This window comes from Tyto alba, unplaced genomic scaffold, assembly GCF_018691265.1.
Source record: "Tyto alba isolate M040663 unplaced genomic scaffold, T.alba_DEE_v4.0 Super-Scaffold_9, whole genome shotgun sequence".
NCBI lineage: Eukaryota > Metazoa > Chordata > Aves > Strigiformes > Tytonidae > Tyto > Tyto alba.
In genome coordinates this window covers 10665879-10687935 of record NW_024881330.1, presented here as the reverse complement: position 1 = coordinate 10687935, position 22057 = coordinate 10665879, and the positions used below count along the sequence as shown (strand labels likewise).

Here is a 22057-nt window from a genome sequence, read left to right as displayed (position 1 = left end):
GGAAAAGGCATACAGTGTTTGGATTACGCAGCTACTACACTCATTCTGTGCTTTTCATTCTATTAGGATTAACTAAATCTGTAGCAGAGATAGCAGAAAGTAAGATGTATCCACAGATGATCTGATTTAGAGTAGAATACACTAATGTTCCAGCATTTTTAAGAATATTTTGAAAAGTTATCAAACTGGAAAATCTGGATTTACATTGTAATGATGGATGGAGAAACTTAAAAATCAATTTCCCATATACACATCCTCCAACAATTGTACCTATACAATTTTAATAATGAATTAAACATTTTTTGGCACCATATCCACTAAAAACAAGGGCAAGAGGTGTGTATTATATAAATTGCTCTAAACTTACCTTCTCTCCCCAACACAAAGTTCTGACTTGATGGCTTTAGACTGTGGCATCTCAGCAAACACCATGGAACCTTGCTACCAAGGAACTTCACTGGCAAATGAAGCCAGCTTACAGAAGGGTAAAGGGAGGTGTTTTTGTTAAAATATACAACACGTTTTGAAAAAGAGTTTTATCTGTATGCCTCAAAGGATAAAAGACATGAAATTTTAAAATCCTCTGACTCCTAAAATACAGATACAACCATCTATCCACTCCCTACCACGCTCTAGCAGGGACCCATGGTATCTGCTGGGACCTAGTAGCAAGGTAAGGACAAAGATCCCATTACATTTGGGGACAGAAGGTAAGCTTAAATTTAATTACAGATTCAATGATGCTCTTACTCTTGCTACTTAGGGAACTTAGCATGAAATATAACACTATGTTTCCACAGAATCTTAAATCAAATAGGTACCTATTAAAATGAACTTTTCTAATGACAAAGGATTTCATTAGTAAGCTTGTATGTTAAACTTTGATGTAAAGGATATACTCTATTACTACTAATCTCAAAAGAGTAGATAAATTCTTAAGGATTATTTTTTTCCTACAGAGACAAAATGATCTCAGACTATTTCAAAATTAAGATGTGTGACTAGTGTCTTACTGAACTGGAGAGTCTCTACTTTTTCTCTTAAACAGTCTGTTTGGGAGCTGGAAGAGAGGGGAACATAACAAGGTGTAGCACAGTTTTTAATGAAGCATAAATGCATTTGCAGTGATGCTTCTAGAGCAACTTTTCCACACTGATGTTTTATGCATTTTTCACTTTGTTTCCCTGTCCTTTTGAGTCTGTTAAATTATTTCTGTAACACAGGCATATATTTAATGGAAATTTCTAATACCGATTAAATACTTCACAATATTATTGAATGGAAATCAACCAAAACCCAGCATCACTTAAAAAGTGTAAAATTTTTGCATGTTTGAAGCAGAGAAGTCTGCTGACTTAAACATAACAGTAAGTGCCATCCAACCTTTCTCTCAGACTTACACTGGCATTTTCCACTCTGATGAAGCAGTTAATATTACATTAGAAGGCAATAGCTCTGTATTTTGTGATAATATTATTTTGTTGTAATATAAATAAGGATTTCTTTTGCATAATCCTTGACATGAACACACACAAGAACTCAATGCTTCATTTCTTTCCAAGTTGCTTTGGTATTGTGCCGATTCACTTGTCTAGGAGTTTGCAGGAACACCTAGGAAAATGCTCAATATTTCTGAAATTTGAATACATACATAGAATGAAATATGCACATAAATATTCCCCTTCCTAGATTAAAAAAAAAAAAAAAAAAACCAAACAAAAAAAACCAACAGAAACCACAATTTTCTTAATAAATCCATGAGAGCTACACTATATAATGACAAAGAAATAGCATTCTTTATAATCTCTTGAAAGTTGATAACATACTAAGCAGTGTACAGACAGATACAAGATACAAGCTCCTTCGCCTTCTTAAGGAAATTGCATTCATGATTAGTTTCCAAGTCTTGCAACTTTATGACAAAAAAAAAAGTGATCCTGGACCAAACTGAAGGAACATCTAAGCCACTGTACTCTGACAGTGGGCCATCAGTAGCAGACTGTTAGACAGAGAGTGTAAAGAAGGTGGGGGAGAGGAAAGAAAAAGTTAGAATCTTGTAATGCCAACAGGAAGGTCAACATAGTAAAGTTACAAGGAATACAAATGCATCCCCACTGAAACTGATATAAAGAAACACGGATTATGAACTCTCATATGAAAAATGCATACCCTGGCAAAATCGCATTGCCTCTTAATGGAAAACAAACCTGTTTAAAAAAGAAAGCCAAGGGATTCACTTGAAAGTTGCCAGTACATGACAAAGACTGATGGTGGAACAGCAGTTCTTAAGCACAGCATCTGAACCATGCAAAAGCAGACATCTGATGCCAACACACTCCGTTCTGTTCCTTTTACTGAGAGCATTTCAACTTTGTTTTTGAAAACAAAGTTAACTACCAGTTAAGAAAATGAAGTATGTAGTTACAGAATTGCTAACAAAAGGAAGCATCCTTCAGCATAACTGCTGAAGCCTTAAACTATACTGCAGCATCCATCACAACTGAAATTTTCTCTAGCAAGTATACCATAAAAACACAATTTGGCTATTTTTAAATTAAATAAGTAAAAAAAAAAAAAAAAGGGAAAGATGAAGGGGGTATTTGTTCTAAAAAGTACATTCACACAAATTATAGTAAAGTAGCAGGATTTGTTCCGTAAACATGTCCTCTAAGCTTGAAGTTTATAGCTATCTAGGTCAAAGAACCACCATCCACTACAGCTTCAAGAGTAAGTCTCATATGAAAATAAGTTCTCTTCCCTTTCAAATACTACCAAGAGTGTCACTACTATTACTAAGAAAAAAAAGCACCTTGTTCATTTCAATTAAATGTCGACTGCAAAACTGATTGAACCGTAGCACAAACCTTCCTTACGGATAATTCTACAAGAGTAAAATGGTTGTTTCACTGGGGGAAGAACTGGTGATGTTTAGCTTAGATCTTCAGGGCATAAGTGACTCGTTAACTACCTGGCAATAGGATTGGTACTTCTCTGCCTTTACACACCTCTAGCACTCACCAAAATGGAAGAGGGGAGCCTTGATGTACTGAGGGAAGGAACTTTAATACCAACCTGCTCAGCACTTCACAGGTCATTCTGGTATTTTTCTTTTTGCACACTGTCGGACTGTAACAGGAGGGAGTATTTTTGCACCCTCTCTCCTCCAAAGCTTTGCTTCCTCACCCTCTCTGCCAGACACTACACATCACATCACACATCTATGTGCCATCAGACTTTTTCTAAAACACTTGTATTTTTATGACTATGAATGCTTAAAAATGCTTCTCCAAAATATGAACAGAATTTCTACAAAAAATTAACCAGCTCTTATTTAGCAGAGTATTACTTTATTTTTTCACCCATTCATGTACACTGTTATGAATGAGACCATTACAAAGCATTGTGCCCCAACCATGATTTTGGGTTTTTTAAAGTTTTGAACATTCATTGTACCATATTACTGCATCAACATAGTACGAAAAACACAATACATCCTGAAACACTGTAATGCACCCAGTTAAAGGAAGGACAACTGTGGAAAAATTATTGCTTGCAAGTGTAGTTGGAAGACAGACTTACCTTTGCCAGCATTTCTAGGAGGAAGAGGAGGAGCGTCTGCAGTTGGAGAGGTGGGTGAATCTGTGCTTGTGGAAGCAAAAATCTGATTGGTAAATGCTCCATAGGAGAGTCTTTGCTTGTCTCTAGGAGTGCTAAATGCAGGATGAGTCATTTTGTCTTGGGGAGAAATGCTTGAAGAGTGACAAAAACTTTGGGGTCTTGGAGATCTTTCTTTTTTTATAGGACTAGGCTGTGAATAGAAAACCAAATATATTATACAGCTGTCTAAATACTAAACATAGTTATTATGTTTAGGAAATAATAGAACAGAACATATTCTAGTGAACATGAGCATAATTTCTTTCTTTATTGGACAAATAAGCCCACATTTCTCCCTTTCTCAGAGATACAATCTGAAAGATCCTCTCCTCTGTAACTGAAAAAATAAAGATTGTAGCATCAACTAATCAACATGTACACAAAGTTTGATTTATTCTTAAAGCAGTAGACACACAATAATAATATACTAAATAATATAATAAAAGCCTAGTAAAGTTTTTAGACTATGAATCTTCAGTTCAAGCAGCTCTTTACTCAGACCAGACAGTTATCCTCAAAGATCAAGATATTACCCTACTGATACATATTAAAAATAAAATAACCACTCTGACACTTCAGATTTATTTAGTGACTGAACTAGCAATATATTCAGTGGTACATCTCTTCTTTTAAATGTATATATAATTGCTTTTTGAAGAAACTTTATACAGCAATTTTTGACTGCTGCATATGGATCACGATCCGTTTCACAGCAGCTCTGGTTCAGGCAGGCTATTATCTCCAACACAGCATTAAGTCATGCTCCTGAGGCTCCTTGCACAGATAATCATTTTGTTCTCTACTGTCCTTGAGGATATGTAAATTTTTTGGGCTTCTGAGTTTTTCAGTCCCAAGTGTCACTGAAAATGAAAAATTGACCACATTTCTTTCTAAAGCACCCATATAAAGTAGGAGAGGTGTATTCCCATTTATTACAGAAACAGAGCACAGAGTAATTAACTGACTTGCTAAAGTAGGACACTGAAGCTAAGTTTTCACATGTTCTAGGATGGCAATTATCCTATGCCCTCAAGTTTTGTCTTTCCATTACTTCTATTTTTAATCAGGAATAAAGTGCAAAACACAGTTTTTGAAAAATAGAGTTAATTGATTCAACAACTAGGTTTTTAATTAATTTATGGGAAAAATAATTATGTAAGCTTTGGATTTCCTCCAGCTAAAAATGAACAGCCTAGAATTCATCAGGGGATAAAATGACAAAGCAATCTACATTTACAGATTTATTATGTTGTATGTCTTGTCAAAGCAAAACTTCTGAAACTCAAGTCCATAATAACTAGGTTGACAAAGTGTATTCAAAAAGCACTTTGACAGCCTTTAATACAGTCCTCGAAGCTAGCTTTCTTCCCCTCCCCTCAAAATCTATAGAAAAAAAAAAAGGTTAAAATGAGTCTCTAATTTCCATTCATTTCCACAGAATAGAAATGCTGACAGTTTTTGTGCAGTGCCACATCAGTAATACATGCTTACTTTATCATCTAAGTCATCATCACTTTCATCAATTTCTTCCTGCCGAAGATTCCATTCATACTCTACATGAACATGTGGGTTTAGCTTTCCTGCCTTTGCTTGAGAAAGCTGAAAGAAATAACAATTCTTGTTAAAATATTTGCTGTTCCTTTGGTGTCAATGAAGTTAGTTTTGTAACAGCAAGCAATAAACAGGAATATTTACAGGTTTAAAACTTTTCCAGACATTAAAAAGAACCAACTTCAGGTCAATCACACAAACATCATTTATTTGAGGACTATATAAATGCTATCCATTTTCTCAAAATGGGTAGAAGTTGTCATGTTTGACAAGCATTTGTAAAGATGATATGGAGCAGAAAAGCAGAATGCATCTGGAGGCCTCCTTTCCAAAAAGAAAAAGCAAAACCTTTTTATAAGGTCTGGTACATACAAATATTACCCCTCCAAAATCAAAATCCTTGTGTTGGAATCAAAAGAAAAGGTATTTATCCTTTATTTAAATATTTCCCTCTCTCTCACTGAACGAGGGAAATGTGTCTTATGCATAAAATTCCTCTACTTTGCCAGCCCAAATAATGTATTCACATTCTTTATAAATCTACTACTTCAATGATCAGCAAAAAAGAAAATTGAAGTTCATGGTTATGCTGAGGACATAAATTCTCCTCTTCAGTACTTAGATTTCCCATCATTATTTCACATCCTTTGAAATGGAGTCTACTTAGTACTAGATGCTTCAGGACAGCCTTTAACCATCTTCCCAAAATAAAATTTGGAAGAAAGTATTTTCAATTTATTATGTAACTATTAATAAACCCATTTAAGTTGAAATTGAATTTAATCAGACAGTTATGACTCCAGCTATGCAACAGAAATTAGCTTAGTACATATACCATAATGCCAACATTTAGATATTTATTCTCTAATTTTTTATTGCCCATGGTAAACAACATGTTCACTCATAGTTCTTTTTTATTATTAACCTTATCACATTGTCACTTTTGAGAAAAATGCAGAAATAATTTTCCTTTTCCAAAATGAAAAAAAGATAAGAAGTGTAAATGCTCTATTACAGTTATCTGAAAAAATCAGTGAAGTATTAGCGGAATTTTGATTACAATAATTGAAACTATGAACTGCTAGATAAGCTCAGTGATAACATCCACTTGTTTTTGGTTGTTCCACAACACAATCAGTTGGACCACATTAATGGCAGATGTTGCTTTATTAAATATATACTGCAAAGAGAAAAACAATCCATAATAACTGTGTGTTGTACAGCTGATTTTTTTTTTAGCTGACAGAATACTCAACACACTGGAAACAGTACTTACACAGCAGACATGGAAGTGATAGAGAAGTCAGTGAGAGTACCACTTTTTCAACCATAGCAAAATGTTGACTTGCATCCTCCAAAAATATGGAAAATTATTTGGATTTGTGAAAGACAAGCTCTCTTGATTATGCAATAATTAATACATAACAAGACCTTTCAACTGTCAGAGGAAAGGTATTAAGATTACCAGCTGGAGAGAAAAAGTAGACACCCTCCTTGGATCATCAAAATGAGTCAAAAAAGTTCTGAGAAAGAGAATTAAGCACCAAGTGACAACTGTTTTGTCAGTTTTGCTGTTTTTTTCTTGAGTGTGAAACTGCCACATTACTTAAATTTTTTAATTCCTTGATAGTACTTGAATTCACTTGCCTACTAAATGCATGCTAGTGAGAGGCACCTTAGAGGGCTAAGAACAAACAAGCTTGTTGCTCTGATATAGACTCTTTATTCCTGGCTAACTGCTTCAGAAGAGTATCTGGGAAAATCCTTCAACTCTAACGCCTTTATTTCTTGAACGCCAACATTTTCTTAAGTGGCGTCTGTTAACATCCCCCCTACATTCTCAAAATTACAGAAAGCTTTTGTTCTGATCATGTTCAGTTGAGGGACAAGGTCCCACAGAAGCTGGTGTTCTACACTTTTTGATACTCTGACTTCCAGACATTATACTTTTCTTCTTTCTCCTTTGAGGAGGTTTAATTTCAAGTTGTTTCAATTCTCCTTGTAGACTTTGACCATCTGAACTATCTGTCCCATTAAATAATCTGGAAAAAGCCAAAGCAGGAAAAGTCAAACAAAGATCCAGACCTAAAAGGTCTTGACAGATTTAATATTTCAGCAGCTGTTTTGTACTCCTTATAGAAATATCTCTAGAAAGAACTTTTGAGGTGATGAAGCCCAAATGTCCTAAAATGATACATTAATTGGTATTCAAATACCTGACCCTCCAGTATTTAAGTCTTCAAATACACTAGTTAAAATAACTAAGTACTTCAAATAGAAGTAAGATCTTAAACTGTACTTCAAATAACTAAGTACTTCAAATAGAAGTAAGATCTTAAACTGCACAAAGAAAATGACTGTTGTGTTTTGAAGTTATAAAATATTCATCTATGGTAGGACCTTCAGATCAGCGTACAGCCAGCTGGCAGCAATACCAAGTTTGAGATACAGTGGTAATAAGATCTTAAGTAGATCACATCTCTAAAGAAGTAAACATTACCCTTCTGCCTTCCCCTTCCCCCTCCCCTGATTCTTACCAGTTCCTCACACTGGACAGCTTTCACTCTTTTTGCTGTATCCAGAGCCGTCTCTCCAGCTTGATTTACTACAAAATTAACAATCAAAAAAAAAAAAAAAAAGAGTGATTCTTTGAGATGTCTAAAGAATTAATTCATTACATTTCACTATTTTTAGCAGAGTAACTTCTAAAAGTGATCAAAAACATCTATTTACTCTATAGCAGCTGCAGCTCTTTAAGATTCCACTAAGTGCTCATGCATTTCATGTATCATCAGGTTCTTTCTGAACAGCAGCATCTGCTGGGACAGTTCCCAAATCCCTCCTAACCATCCTAGCAGAGAATATAAAGAAATTTAGTCATTTCAATCTCCACTCAACCCCTTTGCCAGTAAAACTCTTATATGAATAAGCAGGAAAAGCAAGCAGACAGGGGAAGAAAGCTTAAAAATAAAGCTATTCTAGTATTAGAAAAAAAAAAAAAAGGCAAATATTGACCCAAGAACATTTTACTTTGATTAATACATAGTGGTTTGAAGCCTGAATTTGAAGATAGAAGTCCCATTCTAAGATGACTTTTGAACAAGAATAATTTTAAAACTTTCTAGTTTTAAAATGGTTTACATTTTAAAATAAAGCCTGATCAGAAAGAAGGTGATATCTGAGCACTCTGGAAGGTCCTCTGGCACAACATCTAATGGGATCCTTCCTAGATGCTTAGTAGCAAGTCTCAAGAAACAAAAACAACCTGCCACACACACCCCAACCTTATGTGGACAAACCTTAGGTGAAATTTATTCTTACAGTATAACAGTAAATGCCATGGAGCTGGAACAGATTATGGTCTACATCATATCCAGTCCAGATTGTACAGCATTTGTGTGATTGGGAATTTAAAACAGTCAAACTGAAGTCTCATAAGCAAATATTTATATGTCTAATATTACATATAGAATGCCAGTCATGAATTCTAGAAAATACAAAGAAGTCATCTAGAAAAGCCTGTGAAAGAATTAAGATCCCTAGAAGAAGAAGGGCTCCTTATGGAAAGATCCGAGATGGTTCAGGAGTTTTAATATGAAAAGGAATGAAAATATAGTATTTCTTAAGTAAAATTCAAACACAGCTAGCTTAAGAACTATATAAATTCCACTTTTTCAACCTTTAAGTATAAACCTGATGTTTCAAGGCCTAAAGAAGATGTGCAGTTCCTAAGTGAGAATATTATTAAGAAAAAAAAAAAAAAAAGACCCAAAAAGATATGAACACTCCTCTGGCATCTACCTAGGAGTGAGTTCAATGGAAGGACCAAAAAACACATTTAAGCTTCTTCAGATCACTTTCCCATTTTCTTAATTAGGGACATATCTGCTAAAAAAGGTCACATCAAATTCTTTGACTTATGATAATATTAAAACATATTCTAAGGATGGATGAAAAGGCCAAGGAAATCAATGAGTTCTGCCACTGAGCTATGAACTTAAATTTATGCAACAGTTTTTTACTGGGCAGTGGAAGAAAATGATGGTGATGAGGAAGGAGAGAGAAATAAAAGTTCATACTCTTCAGCTTATACCAACTGTTCAAAAAGCTTCCTTCCTATACCAAGAACTGAACAAGAACACAAATGTTTTATAGACATGCTGATGACACTTAGCATCTGATCCTGACAAGCTGGATTCATGGAATATCCTCCCTAACTCTGGAAACATGGCAGGCAAAGGAGAGTATCTAGTAAACAAGAGATTATCCTAAATGTGAGCAAACAGTTTACAGAGATTCTATTTTTAATTAAAACTTTTGAAAAGACACAATGAAAAATGGACTGATTTAGGTACAGCAAGTGCTAAACTCATCTCACACATGTAGATGGTAAACAGAAGAAAGGCAACTGAGAAAGGTGATCCCTTCCGTAATTAACTACAGAGGTGGCTAGGGCATGCTAGGTGATACCACAGTGCCAGCTGACGTTAATATTAGAAGAAGAAGTAACTGTTGTGTACACAAAGCCCACACACATCTAGAGTGAAATTAATGTGATCAGCCATTTGAAGCATTGTAACATGCAAGTACTAAATCAATTTTACAATATGAACAACAAACCTAAATTCCAGGACATTTACAATGCATCACAAATAAAACTCTGAAGAAAAACTAGGGCTTACCATTAGCATTTTGTATTAGAAAAATTTTGTCACTATCATCTTCTAAGAATTTAAGTTCTATTTCTTAACTGAATGATTCCTTTACGCTTGTTGGTGGTAAAGTCTTCGTCTTTCTAACACAGTTTTATTTTTCCTTTTAAAAGTTTATTTAACACAGTGAGACATAAATAAATGAAAGTAGTTAAAATAATGGAAAGAAATTTTAGGAAATCTTTATTTCCTACTTTTAAATAATGAACTTACCAACATCAATAGTTGGCTTCCCCCTCAAAAGCAATTTCAAACACTCAGGCTTATTATACATACTGCAGTAGTGTAGAACCGTATTACCCAATGCTGTTTGCTTATCCAGGTTTCCACTAAACACAAAAGAAAAAAAACAATCAAGAAAAGTATAGTATGCGCTGTTCATTTCAGATCTAGGATCTTTATAATAATAAATGCATAAATATTTTACTGGACAAATATGAAGTAGAAAGAGAAAAAAATATTTTTTAATTAATCATTACTTTCAAAGGCTATTTGAAAGCATATTGGAAATTACTGTGCTGTGGTTGAAAAGGACTGACCATCTGCGGATGTTCATTCAAAAAAAAAAAGTGAAACTGAAATATTCAAACCTAATCCTTCGTAAGGTCACACCAGTTGTTTTCCACCTGCCACTTTACTGGAATTGCTTTTTCAAACAAACTATATTACCCAATAAAAAAAAAGATCTGAAAAATCATTTTAATACAGTTAGAATAGATTAGTAAGTCCCACACACTCAAGGAACTACGAAGAGGGTGGCTGTGAGGATGCACAGAAGAGTTTTAAGAAGGAATACAAGGAAGCACACTGAAAAAACTCTCAAGCCTTCCCCCTGCCAGTTCAAGCAAGTTGTGATGAGTCTTCTGTGTTTCCCCACCCCTCCTCTCTCATTGTTCTACAAAAACCACCATCTGACACAGCAATCAACTGCTACTTCTTTCACTTAATAACATACTATGGAAGTGGACTGGAATTGATCTCATTTAATCATTACCTATATTGTGAAACATATAAAAAATAATGTTGTGCCACTACACCATTTTAAAAAAATGTTTTCATTAAGGTTTTTCTCTTCTATGAACACATCTCTTGACAACAAAGCCTAGCTCAGCCAATAAACTAGATGTTGAAAATTACTAGTTAAGAAGATTATGTTCTTGTCCTGGGTTTGAGTGAGTGGTGGGGTTTTTTGGTAGCAGGGGAGGGGGCTATAGAGGCGGCCCCCTGTGAGAAGATTCTGAAAGCTCCCCCAGCTCCAAGTCAGCTCCACCTCTGCTCGAAAACTGAGCCAATCAACTGCACCTCTGTGATAATGTATTTAAGAAGGGACGTGGTGAGGAGGAGTTGGACTTGTGAGGAGGAGTTGCAGCAGCTGCATGAACACCAAGGTCAGTGGAGGAACAGAGGAAGAAAGGAGGGGGTGGGTATGCCAGAGCAGACACCCGCCCTGTATCCTGTGGTGAGATGGGAGGGTGGCCCCCCCCACCACCCATGAAGATCTACAGTGGAGCAGACATTGATTTATGGCCTATGGCTTCCGCCTGGTGATCAAGGTGCTGTGCCTGAAGAAGGTCAGGGTTTTGTGGGAAAAGGCAGCCCCACTGCTGTAATTCAGTGTTGGGAGGATTGCAGCATGTGGGGGTGTCCCACACCAGAGCAGCTTGGGAAGGGCTGCAGCCGTGGGAGAGAATCCAGTCGGAGAAAGTTAGTGACCCATGACGGAGCAGTGTGGGGAACGCTGCGGCCCGTGGGAGGGGCTCACGTCAGAGAAAGTTTGTGGAGGACTGTCTCCTGTGAGAAGGGGACTGCAATGGAGCAGGGGAAACAAGTTCCAGAAGCTCCCCCCACCAAAGATGGAAGCAGCAGCACTGACTGCACCCCCCATTCCCTGCCCCTGCGCTGCTGGAAGGAGGAGGTAGAGATATTGGGAGCAGAGCTGAGCCCGGGAAGAAGGGAGGGGTGGAGGGAAGGTGTTCTCAAGATGTGGCAATGTTTCTCACTGTCATACTCTGTTAAGTTGTGTTAGTGTCTGCAATAAACGTAAGGTTTTTTTTTCTTCCCTTAACGAGTCTGCCTTTTGCTCGTGATGATCCATAAAGGGTGATTTTTTCCCCATCCCAGTCCTATCTCGAACCCCAAGCCTGGCTTTCTGTCCCTTCTTATTGCCAGAAGAGAAGGGAGAGAGTGGCTGCGTGGTGGTTGGCTGCCAACCAGGCTCAAACCACAACAGTTCTCAATAGCTTTAATACAGTTTCCTAAATATTAGAACACCTTTTTCAAAGTCAATCTAGCTTCCATTCATAATTTTCTGAGAAAGATCCTTGTTTCTACTCTTACAATTTCTTTGCACGTCCTGTATTTGGAACATTTACTTGTCATCCCTCCTTTACCTGAACTATGCTTGCATTGTTTCATATTGTCTTGTGTTCTAAATCAATGCTCTCTTTTGCTTCACATAGTTTTTCCTTTCATCCTATTTTATATAACTGCTTTCCATGTTTTTAATCCACACTTCTTTCTGTTTCTCTACTCATTATGAGGACAAAGGTCACCTCAAAGGTGTTAAATTATGCTCTTTTGACACATATATAAGGAGAACAATTTTAAGTGATAAGCAAATACTGTCCGAAGTACTGCAAGTATGGCTTTGAACATCTACATTTTTCATGCACAATTTAATGAAAAATGAGCAATTCATACCAGTTTTGTACAAGGAAGTCAACCAGATGGAGAGAGGTTTGGTCAGCAGTCCGGACTGCTAAATGAAGTGCTGTTTCACCTGGCTCCTAAACGCATGTAAACAAAAGTTAGATTTGTGTATCTTATTTCTGAAAAGCTTATAGTATCAGACCTACTGAGATGTATGTCACTTACTCTTTTACAACAAGTATTTCAGCAGAAAAATATTATTCGAAAATTATTATGAAAACAGTTGTTGCCTTTCTGATCTCTAAAAGATACCACATGCTTCAAAGGAAACGGCATCACGCTTTCTGAGAGCATAGCTTTCTCAAAACCAATCTTCCCTTCTTTCAAGCTGGATAGAAGATTCCGGTGGAGACTTTAACCATTTTAGTTACTAGTAATTAAAAGGGATCCTGTCAAGTAATACTGAGAGAGTTTATAGTACTTGCTGCTTTACGACACCTTGGTGAGCACCAAGCAAAGCCACGACACTATTTCCTACAAAACCAGGGAAAACCGTCTGAAAATCATAGTCCTACATACATGACAGAATCACAGAATGATTGAAGTTGAAGGGACCTGTGGAGGTCATCTGGTCCAACCTCTCTGTCTAAGCAGGGCCACCTAGAGCCAGCTGCTCAAGACAACTTTCTGAATATCTCCAAAGACAGAGACTCCACAACCTCCCTGAGTAACCTGTGCCAGTGCTTGGTCACAGTCATAATTAAAAAAAAAAAAATATTTCCTAATGTTCAGAAAGAACCTCCTGTGTTTCAGTCTGTGCCCACTGCCTCCGGTCCAGTCACTGGGCACCACTGAAAAGCGCCTGGCGCTGTCTTCTTTGCACCCTCCCTTTCGGTCTTTAAATACATTGACAAGACCTCCCTGAGCCTTCTCTTCCCCAGGCTGAACAGTCCCAGATACCTCAGCCTTTCCTCATATGTCAGGTTCTTCAGATTCGTAAACATCTTTGTGGCCCTTCATTGCAACTCTCTCCAGTATGTTCAAGTATCTCTTGTACTGGTGAGCCCAGAACTGGACACAGTACTCCAGCTCTGGCCTTACCAGTGCTGAGTAGAGGGGGAAGGATTACTTCTCTTGACCTGCTGGCAGTATGCCTAGTGCAGCCTGCGATGCCATTGCCCACCCTTGCCACAAGGGCCCACTGCTGGCTCCTATCCAACTTGGTGTCCACCAGGATCCCCAGCTCTCTGACAAGCTGCTTTCCAGCTGGGTGGTTCCCAGCATATATTGGTGCATGGGATTGTTCCTCCTCAGACACAGGGCGTCTCCTTGTTGAATTTAAACTGTATCATACCTTATTTTCTATACATATAACACATGCATTAGTGCATTTAAATTGCAGTATCTTTCTAGGTATCCCTGACTGTAAAAGCTGAGAAACACTAAGGAGCTAATACTGTCGTAATGGCTATGTATGACAAATACATAAAGTTTACCTTGTAGTTAGGGCATTTGTAATATGTTTCCATGATAAACACTCTGTGATATCTCAAGTGCCAAGACTATATTGTATTTATTCCCTCCACTTGATACAGACGGGCACTCTGTCCTTTGCCAAGCTAGCTATTTTCACAGAACTTGTTGAAAACATTCTCTGAGATTTCTCCAAGTTGGGCTCAAAAGTAATGGGAGAAAACATTGCCAAACAAGTGTTTACATAGCATCAATTACCTATAAAAACACGTTATGTTCTCTTGAGCAGCATTTCTACATGGATACATAAGGTCAATCTGGACTGATTTTTCCAAAAAAGCATTACTGACTTCAGAAGGAAGATCAAGTATTTGGAACTTCATTAAAAAAAATTATAAATCTCTCTTCTTAGTTTGAAGAAATTGTACTTTTGTAAATGTTTCATGAGAAGCTGTGAAGACATGAGATTTACTATTTCTTTATATAGAGTGAACAGAGACTTATATACAACCAATAATGTCTTCCTTCGGCAACTAGTTTAGAAGTAGATATGATACTGTCTGTGGTATCAGGTTACTCTGGGTTACCAAGTCAAGCCCTCTCTCTTTGGGCCTTTTCCTAAAAGAAACATAATGCAGAACAGGTGCTTTTCAACATACTATAGTTGCATCTAGAACAGTGTATGATATTACCATTACATTTCGCACTCCTTTAGACCAACTGATGACAACAGATATAGTCGTCTTTTCCCTCCCCACAAGGATGACACATTCAGGAAAGGAAGTAAAAACCCACCATTTTCATCTGTTATTTCTATTGTTTTAGTATCTAAAGTAGCAGCCTTAGGTCCTGGACATCTGACAAATACAAATTATTTAAAATACTCTGCTTTGTTTACCTGATAAGCTTACCTGTCCAGGCTCTAACAGTGGCTCCATTAGCTCTACCCCCTCTGCATAGACTTGAATTAGTGCAAGTAAATCCCTGGATTTGACAGCCTCAAGTAATTCATTCAGTTTAGCTGATGCAGATGCACAAGTCTTCCTAGAGAACTTATGATCTACATATTTAGCAGTGATAAATTCTTTACGTGCAGTCCTGTGGGGTATGAAAACAGAGCTTGGTTTACAGATTTTTAGAAAAATGGGTCAGTGATTTAAATTTAAAATCACCTTGCCTAACTCAGGAGCTGAGAAGGGAAAAAGAAAACTACCAGATAAAGACTGTGTTGTTTATTACTATAATGCATGTCTTTCTTGCAAACAAGACCAAAATAAAGTACAAATTCAATTGTATCCTGCTTTCTTGTTACATACAAAAATTAGTCTGACTCTGGGAACTAAGACCAAAGAAAAAAAAAAAAAACCTGAAGTGTGATTTCTCATGGAAACATATCTACATGTTAAAAACAGGATAAGCATGAAAAACATGCTAAAAAAAAGGATAAAATTAAAAATACTAAGTCAGCTAGGAAATAACATAATAGGTTAAAAGGTCTTCTGTGGCAAAAGCACATCTGTTATGCTCTCTGTGCAACTCCTACACCAGGCAAAGGAAGAAAAAGCTCATCACCATCTCAAGACAGTACCTGTAGCTACTGTCATTTAGTGCTACTGTGTTTATCACTTGAGGGTATATTACAAAACTCAACAACATTCAAGATTCAAAATAATGATTCTTGAAACCCAAACTTAAAAGTTTACTACAATGAGAAGCCGAGATAACTAAAATGTGACTACATGACAAGAGACTGAACTTCTACGAAACTCCACAGTTGGGAGTAAAAAAATCTAATCTTCTGCCATCTTAGTCCTCCTCTGGTTTGGTTACTGTTTAAGACATTTTATATCACATGTATATTCCACAATAAACTTAATGTTAAAAGAATTTAGAGATTCAAAACTTACATATCACTTGATGGACTGGGTTTAGGTGAAGGACTAGGTAAATTCCCTTCCATAATATCATTAAAACTAGTATTTCCTACATTCTTGGCCAGCTGCAATAAGAAGAAAGAATATATATGAGGGTGGGGTTTTTTTTAAGTCTAACATCAACCTAAAAATTGGACTATTAATGCACATTTTCCATACTATTAATAAAACATGGAACAGGCAGGATTGCGAAATCGTTAGTAAAAATTGATTTAAATGAATATTAACTTTACAAACAACTCAAGAGTTCAAAAAGAGTCCTCGTGTTAGTGTTAAACCTATACACAAACCCAGAATTACCTTCTATTTTCTCTCAATTTTCCCATACAAAAAGTGTCTTCTCACAGCCCAAACACAGTTGGGCAGATAAATCTACAGTAACTGAGAGGATTTTTTGTCTGTATTTTTTTATTCTTATCTTTTTTTTTTTTTTTTGGTAGTCTCACATCAAATTAATTTTGTAACTTTAATGTTAAACGGTTTCTTCCATCAAATTAAAAGATCCATCCAACATTTTTCTGTCAAAATTAGTAATGGTCATTCTCACTTGTCAAGTTAAATTAGCTCTCATTGTTTTTTAGTCACATGAGATTTTAGACTGTCCTGATTTAGGGTCAAGATCAGCTAATCACAGGCAACATTCTGATGGCACTAACCACAACGAATGTCAATATTCACTCTGCAAAGCCTTGGGAAATGAGCACGAGAAGCGACAAGTGGTCAAATTATAATACGTAACAGTAGAAACCCTCCCACATAAGGTACATACAAAAATACGAAGAAGACATTATGCAAAATCCATACCTTGAAAAAAATTAACTGTAAATTATACACCTGAATGTTTCCTATATACAGGTCAACATTTGACTTAAAAAAAAAATCTAAATTGAAGAAATTTACCAAGAGTTCAGACGTTCCTAATTTATCTAATTCCAAAGACTGGATTCGAGAAATATGGACTCCCATTTCTCTGTGTATTCCAGAACACTCTATGCAGGTTAAAATGCCCAAATTAGTTGATAGCCATGTTGGATCTGTAGAATTGAAAAACAAAATATTTAATCAAAGTCCAAGAAAAGGTTTTCAATGGTGGTAAGAAATCCCAATGTATTCTGAAAAGATTTCTCATTTATTGTTTTAACAAATGGAAATAAACTAAGAATATTCCATACTTTTCCTCAAACTTCAGTGCAAATCTAACTACAGATTTCTACCAATGAAATTAAGTTTTTCAGATTTAAGGACAGTCCCAAAGGCACTGAATTATACTTATAAATCCATACCAAATGACCGTATTTGAATACATTTAGGATTTGTTTCTTGTAGGAAGGAGGCGATTTTGTTTCCTGTTTTTAAAGGAACAGATCTCCTCAATTCCACTGTTGGTAACCTCTGAAGTTTTAATCTTTACTTCTTAAAGTTTAAATGATCTTTCTTCATAAAAGATCAACCACAGCATTTTCCAGTATGTAAAATAGTAATATGTTGTTGAAAATTTAAGGATTGCTGGCTAGTCCAGCAAAAAAAGATTAATTGATGTCATGGAGGAGATCTGTATGCAATATTCAAATCGATCCTCTTCTATGAATGCTATATAAGAAGCAAGACTAGCTTTTAAGGAAAAGAAAAAACTCCAGACATTTTGTATACATACACATCTTCAAATTAATCTCTTCCTTGATCTTAAATAGTAACTGATAAAGAATTCAGTCAAGAGTTTTAAAGCAGCAAGCTGGGGTGCAGGAGTGAAGCTTAAATCTTCACTATAAATCAAAAGATGAACGAGAACTGTAATCTGAAGTTTGTGTAGTTTTATATGAAATAACTGAATAAACCAATTCCAGGATTTGACATAATTATATTCCACTTTGTACTTTAACTAGGTATTTCTTATTTGGATCAGTTCTACGCCAGCAAGCATCTTCAAGCTACATACTATCTACTCAGTTCTAAATGAGTATCACCTTCTTGAAGTGCCGCTTTGGACGGGACGGCTGTAACAGCTGCCAGCTACCACATTGATTCAGCAGTTCTATGACAAGCTGACTCTTTTCAAGCTCTAAGCAACATATAACTGACCTGTAACTCTGTACTTCTGAAGATACTGATAGGATTCCAACTCTGGGTCTCATTCTTTGCACAAGACTACTTATTCCGCCTCTGAGTATTTTTCATACTGCAATTCCAGTAGTCTCATGCCAAGATAAAACCTCAGAGTAAGATCCCGGCCAGGTCAATTTTTCCACAATCATTGTCTAAGCATTACTCACTTCTACTTAGTAGCATGCACAGGATCAGTGATGCCAAGCAACTTCCATTCAAGTGCAACAAGCATCTAGAGACAGTGCAACAAGAACAGTTCAAACTCCAGAGGGGCTTGAACTGCTGGAAGTAAGCACAGACAACACACAAAAATATTTTAGTGAATTCAACAGAACTAAAGTATGAAAGTCATATTTGTTCTTTTAAAAACAGGTTGAAGACTGATCAACACATCACTTAGAAAATTAGTCTGCATTCTACAAACACGCCTTTAAAGAAATGACTTTTCTCCCAACAAGAAGTTGATGACATTAACAAATTGAGATACCTGGTGAGCCACAATCACAACAGACTTCATTTCCGGGTAATCTCTGTATGTCATCAATAATGGCTTTTGTCAGATCCTCTAAACTGTTTTCCCCTGTGCTCTGCTCTCCACGGAATGCCATATTTAATGCTTCTTCTTTGCTGTTAGTCAATACTGATATCCATCTAGCACAAGATAAAGACCTTAATGAAGATCTGCATTTGCAAATACAAGTTAATCTGTAAACTGTAGAAAGCTTGCCAGCAACAAAATATTAGTGGGAATATGGTGAAGGACTGTATTGTGGGAGAGACTGAGTAGGGAAAAAGTGAGAGACAGAAAGGAAAAGTTTGAGAAAAGGTAAGTAAGAATGTGAAAAGAAAAAAGGTAAAAATCTTAATTCTAAAGTCCCTTTGGTGAACAATTTTAAAGCCAAAGCAGCACAGCTCTCAGGTTCCTGAAATAAGCAGAACCTGTGGAAGAGAAAGGGTGCAATTAAGCTCCTGTAAATTTAACTACTTTAAAAGTAGGTGCCCAAGATCTTCCTGAAGTCTATCCCATTATTAAAGGAGAAAATTATAACCACTACTTTCTCCAGTATACACCACTCTCTTCATAGAGGAGACAGCAAGCACATTTTTGAATGTGTTGATGTCTAGCTGCCTTTCAAAATGCAGGTCTCAGTGCACTAATCGGACCCAGACTGTAATGTCCAAATTAATGAAAATTGCCATGGCAACAAATGGGGTAGAGGAAGAGAAAATGACAGGAGAGTAATGATATTGATAGACAACATAAAATTTTCAGAGCAACTGTTGACTGCAACAAATGAAGAATCTTTAATGATATTTCAGGCACTAGTTTCCAACCCTCCAACCACTCTGCAAGTTTCTGTTTACATAATAATGCTTTCAGTAAAAACAAATATAAAACCTCTCCGTGGCTGCTGCCCTACATGTGGAAGTAAAGAGAGGAAAGTGGTTACACTAATGACAAGCACACTGCAGATGCAGTGTTGCCTAGTTTAGAAAAATAGCAAGTTAAAAAAAGTCCTCCCAGGGAGTGATTTTAGATGCTTTTAGATCTACTTCAAATACACATTTTTTAACATAGAAATGTTTTAAATTGGAAGTGTCCTCAATCTGTTTCCTGTTTACAGTGTTGCAATTATCTGCAATCATCAGTCTTCTGAAATGTGATAAAATGGCCACGTTCATCTAAAACAGACAACTTCAGACTGAAATTCATAATTTCTCACTGAAATAATTATGCAAAGATAAACTTTAAAGGATTTTAGAGGGAAATTTACGTATATAATCTTGCAATACAGATTCAGAGCCTGAACTGGTATATGGGTACTGTACATTATATACTTCATATGCATAATTTTTTTAAAATTCTTATGGGCAGAGAATATTCTGGCAACTTGTACTAAGAAGAAAATGTTTTAAAAAGTATTGAAAAAAAATCAACCTTAAAATTAAAAGACAAATCGAAAGATTTGAAAACAAATTCGCTCCACGGTTTACATGCTGAAAACAATATATTTACATGAAATCTCTCTAGTTATATGATAAAATATAAGAACCCACACTAGATGGCATTCTTCTGCAATTTTTCTGATGAAATCCAGTTACTAAAAACATAAGAGGCAGAAGTGTTTTGTTTCTAATGCTACAGTAACATTTGGTTAAACACAGGGTAAAATAATCATTAAACTCAGACAACATTTATTCTGACATTTGCTGACAATTTCTTTCAGGGTTACAGTTTGATTAGTTTGTTAAAAAGGCAGAATTTGAATAAAACTCAATTATGCAGTAACAATTAAAAAATTATTAGATGCAATTAAAATAAACATGACACAACTGAGCCAGCTGTTAGTTTGATATAGATTTCCGTATTAGGAGTTTCTAAACTGTAAGAGCAGTAATTTCTTTCCGTTGTGTTTCCTCAGCTAGAAGGAACCCACTGTCTAAGGCTGCATGTGATCGGGGTCCTCTGTGAGACAGCCAGAGCAAGAGGCACCGCAGTGTCAGCTCCCCCCAGACAGCAGCAGCAAGGCCCAGTTAACAGAAGCACAATAACAGACACTTTCTTAATCGCTGGTGCTATTTATACAAGAAATCCCCGGTTGGTCACCAGGCCTCCCTGGCAGGCTGTGCACTCAAAAATAAACAATTCAAATTAGTAAAGAGAGTATATTAATTCAATGTCAATAGTTTATAAAAACTGCCACATAAATGCTGTTCTTCCTCTTTTCCTTATCTGTACTAGTTTGGTGGGGGTTTTTCTTACTTTTTTAAAAAAATGCATTTGCTTTATTTCACAGTACCACCAGTGTCAAGCTACCAGTCAAAAAGCTTCTGGTAATACTTTGTAGTGTTCTTTCAAATAAATTAAAAATGATTCAAGCCTTACAGAATTGCTTTGTCTCCTGTCTAATACAATAAGCTAGGGTTGTCCAATCTTCTAATACACTTCTTTTTTTGGATCTCAGCAGTTTCTTATGATCCTTTAAGACATTTGTTTGCTGGAGATTCCCAGTTTTGAAGAAACTCATGAAGCTAAACAAAAATCTGGGATCATGGGTGACTTCTGAATCCAATGAAGGAAACGGAAGTATTCATTAATCTCGGGCAGACCAGACTATCACTCAGGTTCCTTTTATTTTTCTTCAGTATTTCTAAGCTAATAAAAGCCCCCCAACCCCAAGAATAACTATCAGTCTAATAGGATTCTTTAACTTTGCAATAAAAAACTCTGTCTCTTCTGACAATCGCTATCACATTGTTGTTTCCAGGTAAATGCGTAAACAGAACAAGAATAGTATATTTTTCAAATATTCAGAAACAACTTTTGTTGGATGTAAGAAGAAGCAACAGATAGTATCAAGACCTTCCAGCTCAGTCTTCCCAAAGTAAAAAATGCCTAAAGACTGTTGGCAAACACTAGACTTAAGTTAGATGTGTGTTTCTTCATAGCAAATTTTCTGAATCTAGCTTTATTTATAATCCAGGCATTTCCTGAAGAAATGGATATACTCTTGACCTTCAAAAAGAGGGTAGAAGAACTAAAAGGTCATGTCTGGAGTGCATTTGGCTCTCTCCACAATTATCAAAAAGCAGAAAGTCTGTATTACTGTATATGTAAAAAGAAAAAATCTGGTTATTTTAAATAACTGAGGTAACTTTTCTTATAACATACACACACATACATAGACACACTTCAACCCCCCCATACACATTGTACTTGATCTACTAGAGAAACGAATAATCCACTGAGAAGCTTGAAGAACAGTCAAGCAGTAATGAAAGGTCAGACAGCTGGCTGGATAAAAATCAAGAAATGCATTGGACTAAAAGAAATGTTTGAGGGGAAGCAGTAATAAACCCATAACAGAATGTAGACTTCAGGGATTTTTATGTTAAACCATCTGCTTTTTAAAATTATTTTTATTTTTAAGTAGATTGAGAAGCTATTTATGGAAGCAGTTTAAAATGATCACTAGG

At 36.2% G+C, this 22057-nt stretch overlaps 1 protein-coding gene across 6 annotated transcripts in view; it reads right to left on the bottom strand.

Moving 5' to 3' along the window:
* ASAP1 (ArfGAP with SH3 domain, ankyrin repeat and PH domain 1) overlaps window positions 1–22057 on the bottom strand; it is a 183685-nt gene that overhangs the window by 22397 nt on the left and 139231 nt on the right. For all 6 annotated transcript variants that reach the window (XM_042785816.1, XM_033005715.2, XM_033005718.2 and 3 more), the window contains 9 exons: window positions 18567–18730; window positions 16877–17010; window positions 15950–16041; window positions 14954–15140; window positions 12621–12706; window positions 10134–10249; window positions 7746–7813; window positions 5149–5256; window positions 3580–3808 (listed from right to left, as the gene is read on the bottom strand). In XM_042785816.1, coding sequence (XP_042641750.1) covers window positions 3580–3808; window positions 5149–5256; window positions 7746–7813; window positions 10134–10249; window positions 12621–12706; window positions 14954–15140; window positions 15950–16041; window positions 16877–17010; window positions 18567–18730 — 1184 coding nt within the window. The remainder of the gene's footprint in view (window positions 1–3579; window positions 3809–5148; window positions 5257–7745; window positions 7814–10133; window positions 10250–12620; window positions 12707–14953; window positions 15141–15949; window positions 16042–16876; window positions 17011–18566; window positions 18731–22057) is intronic.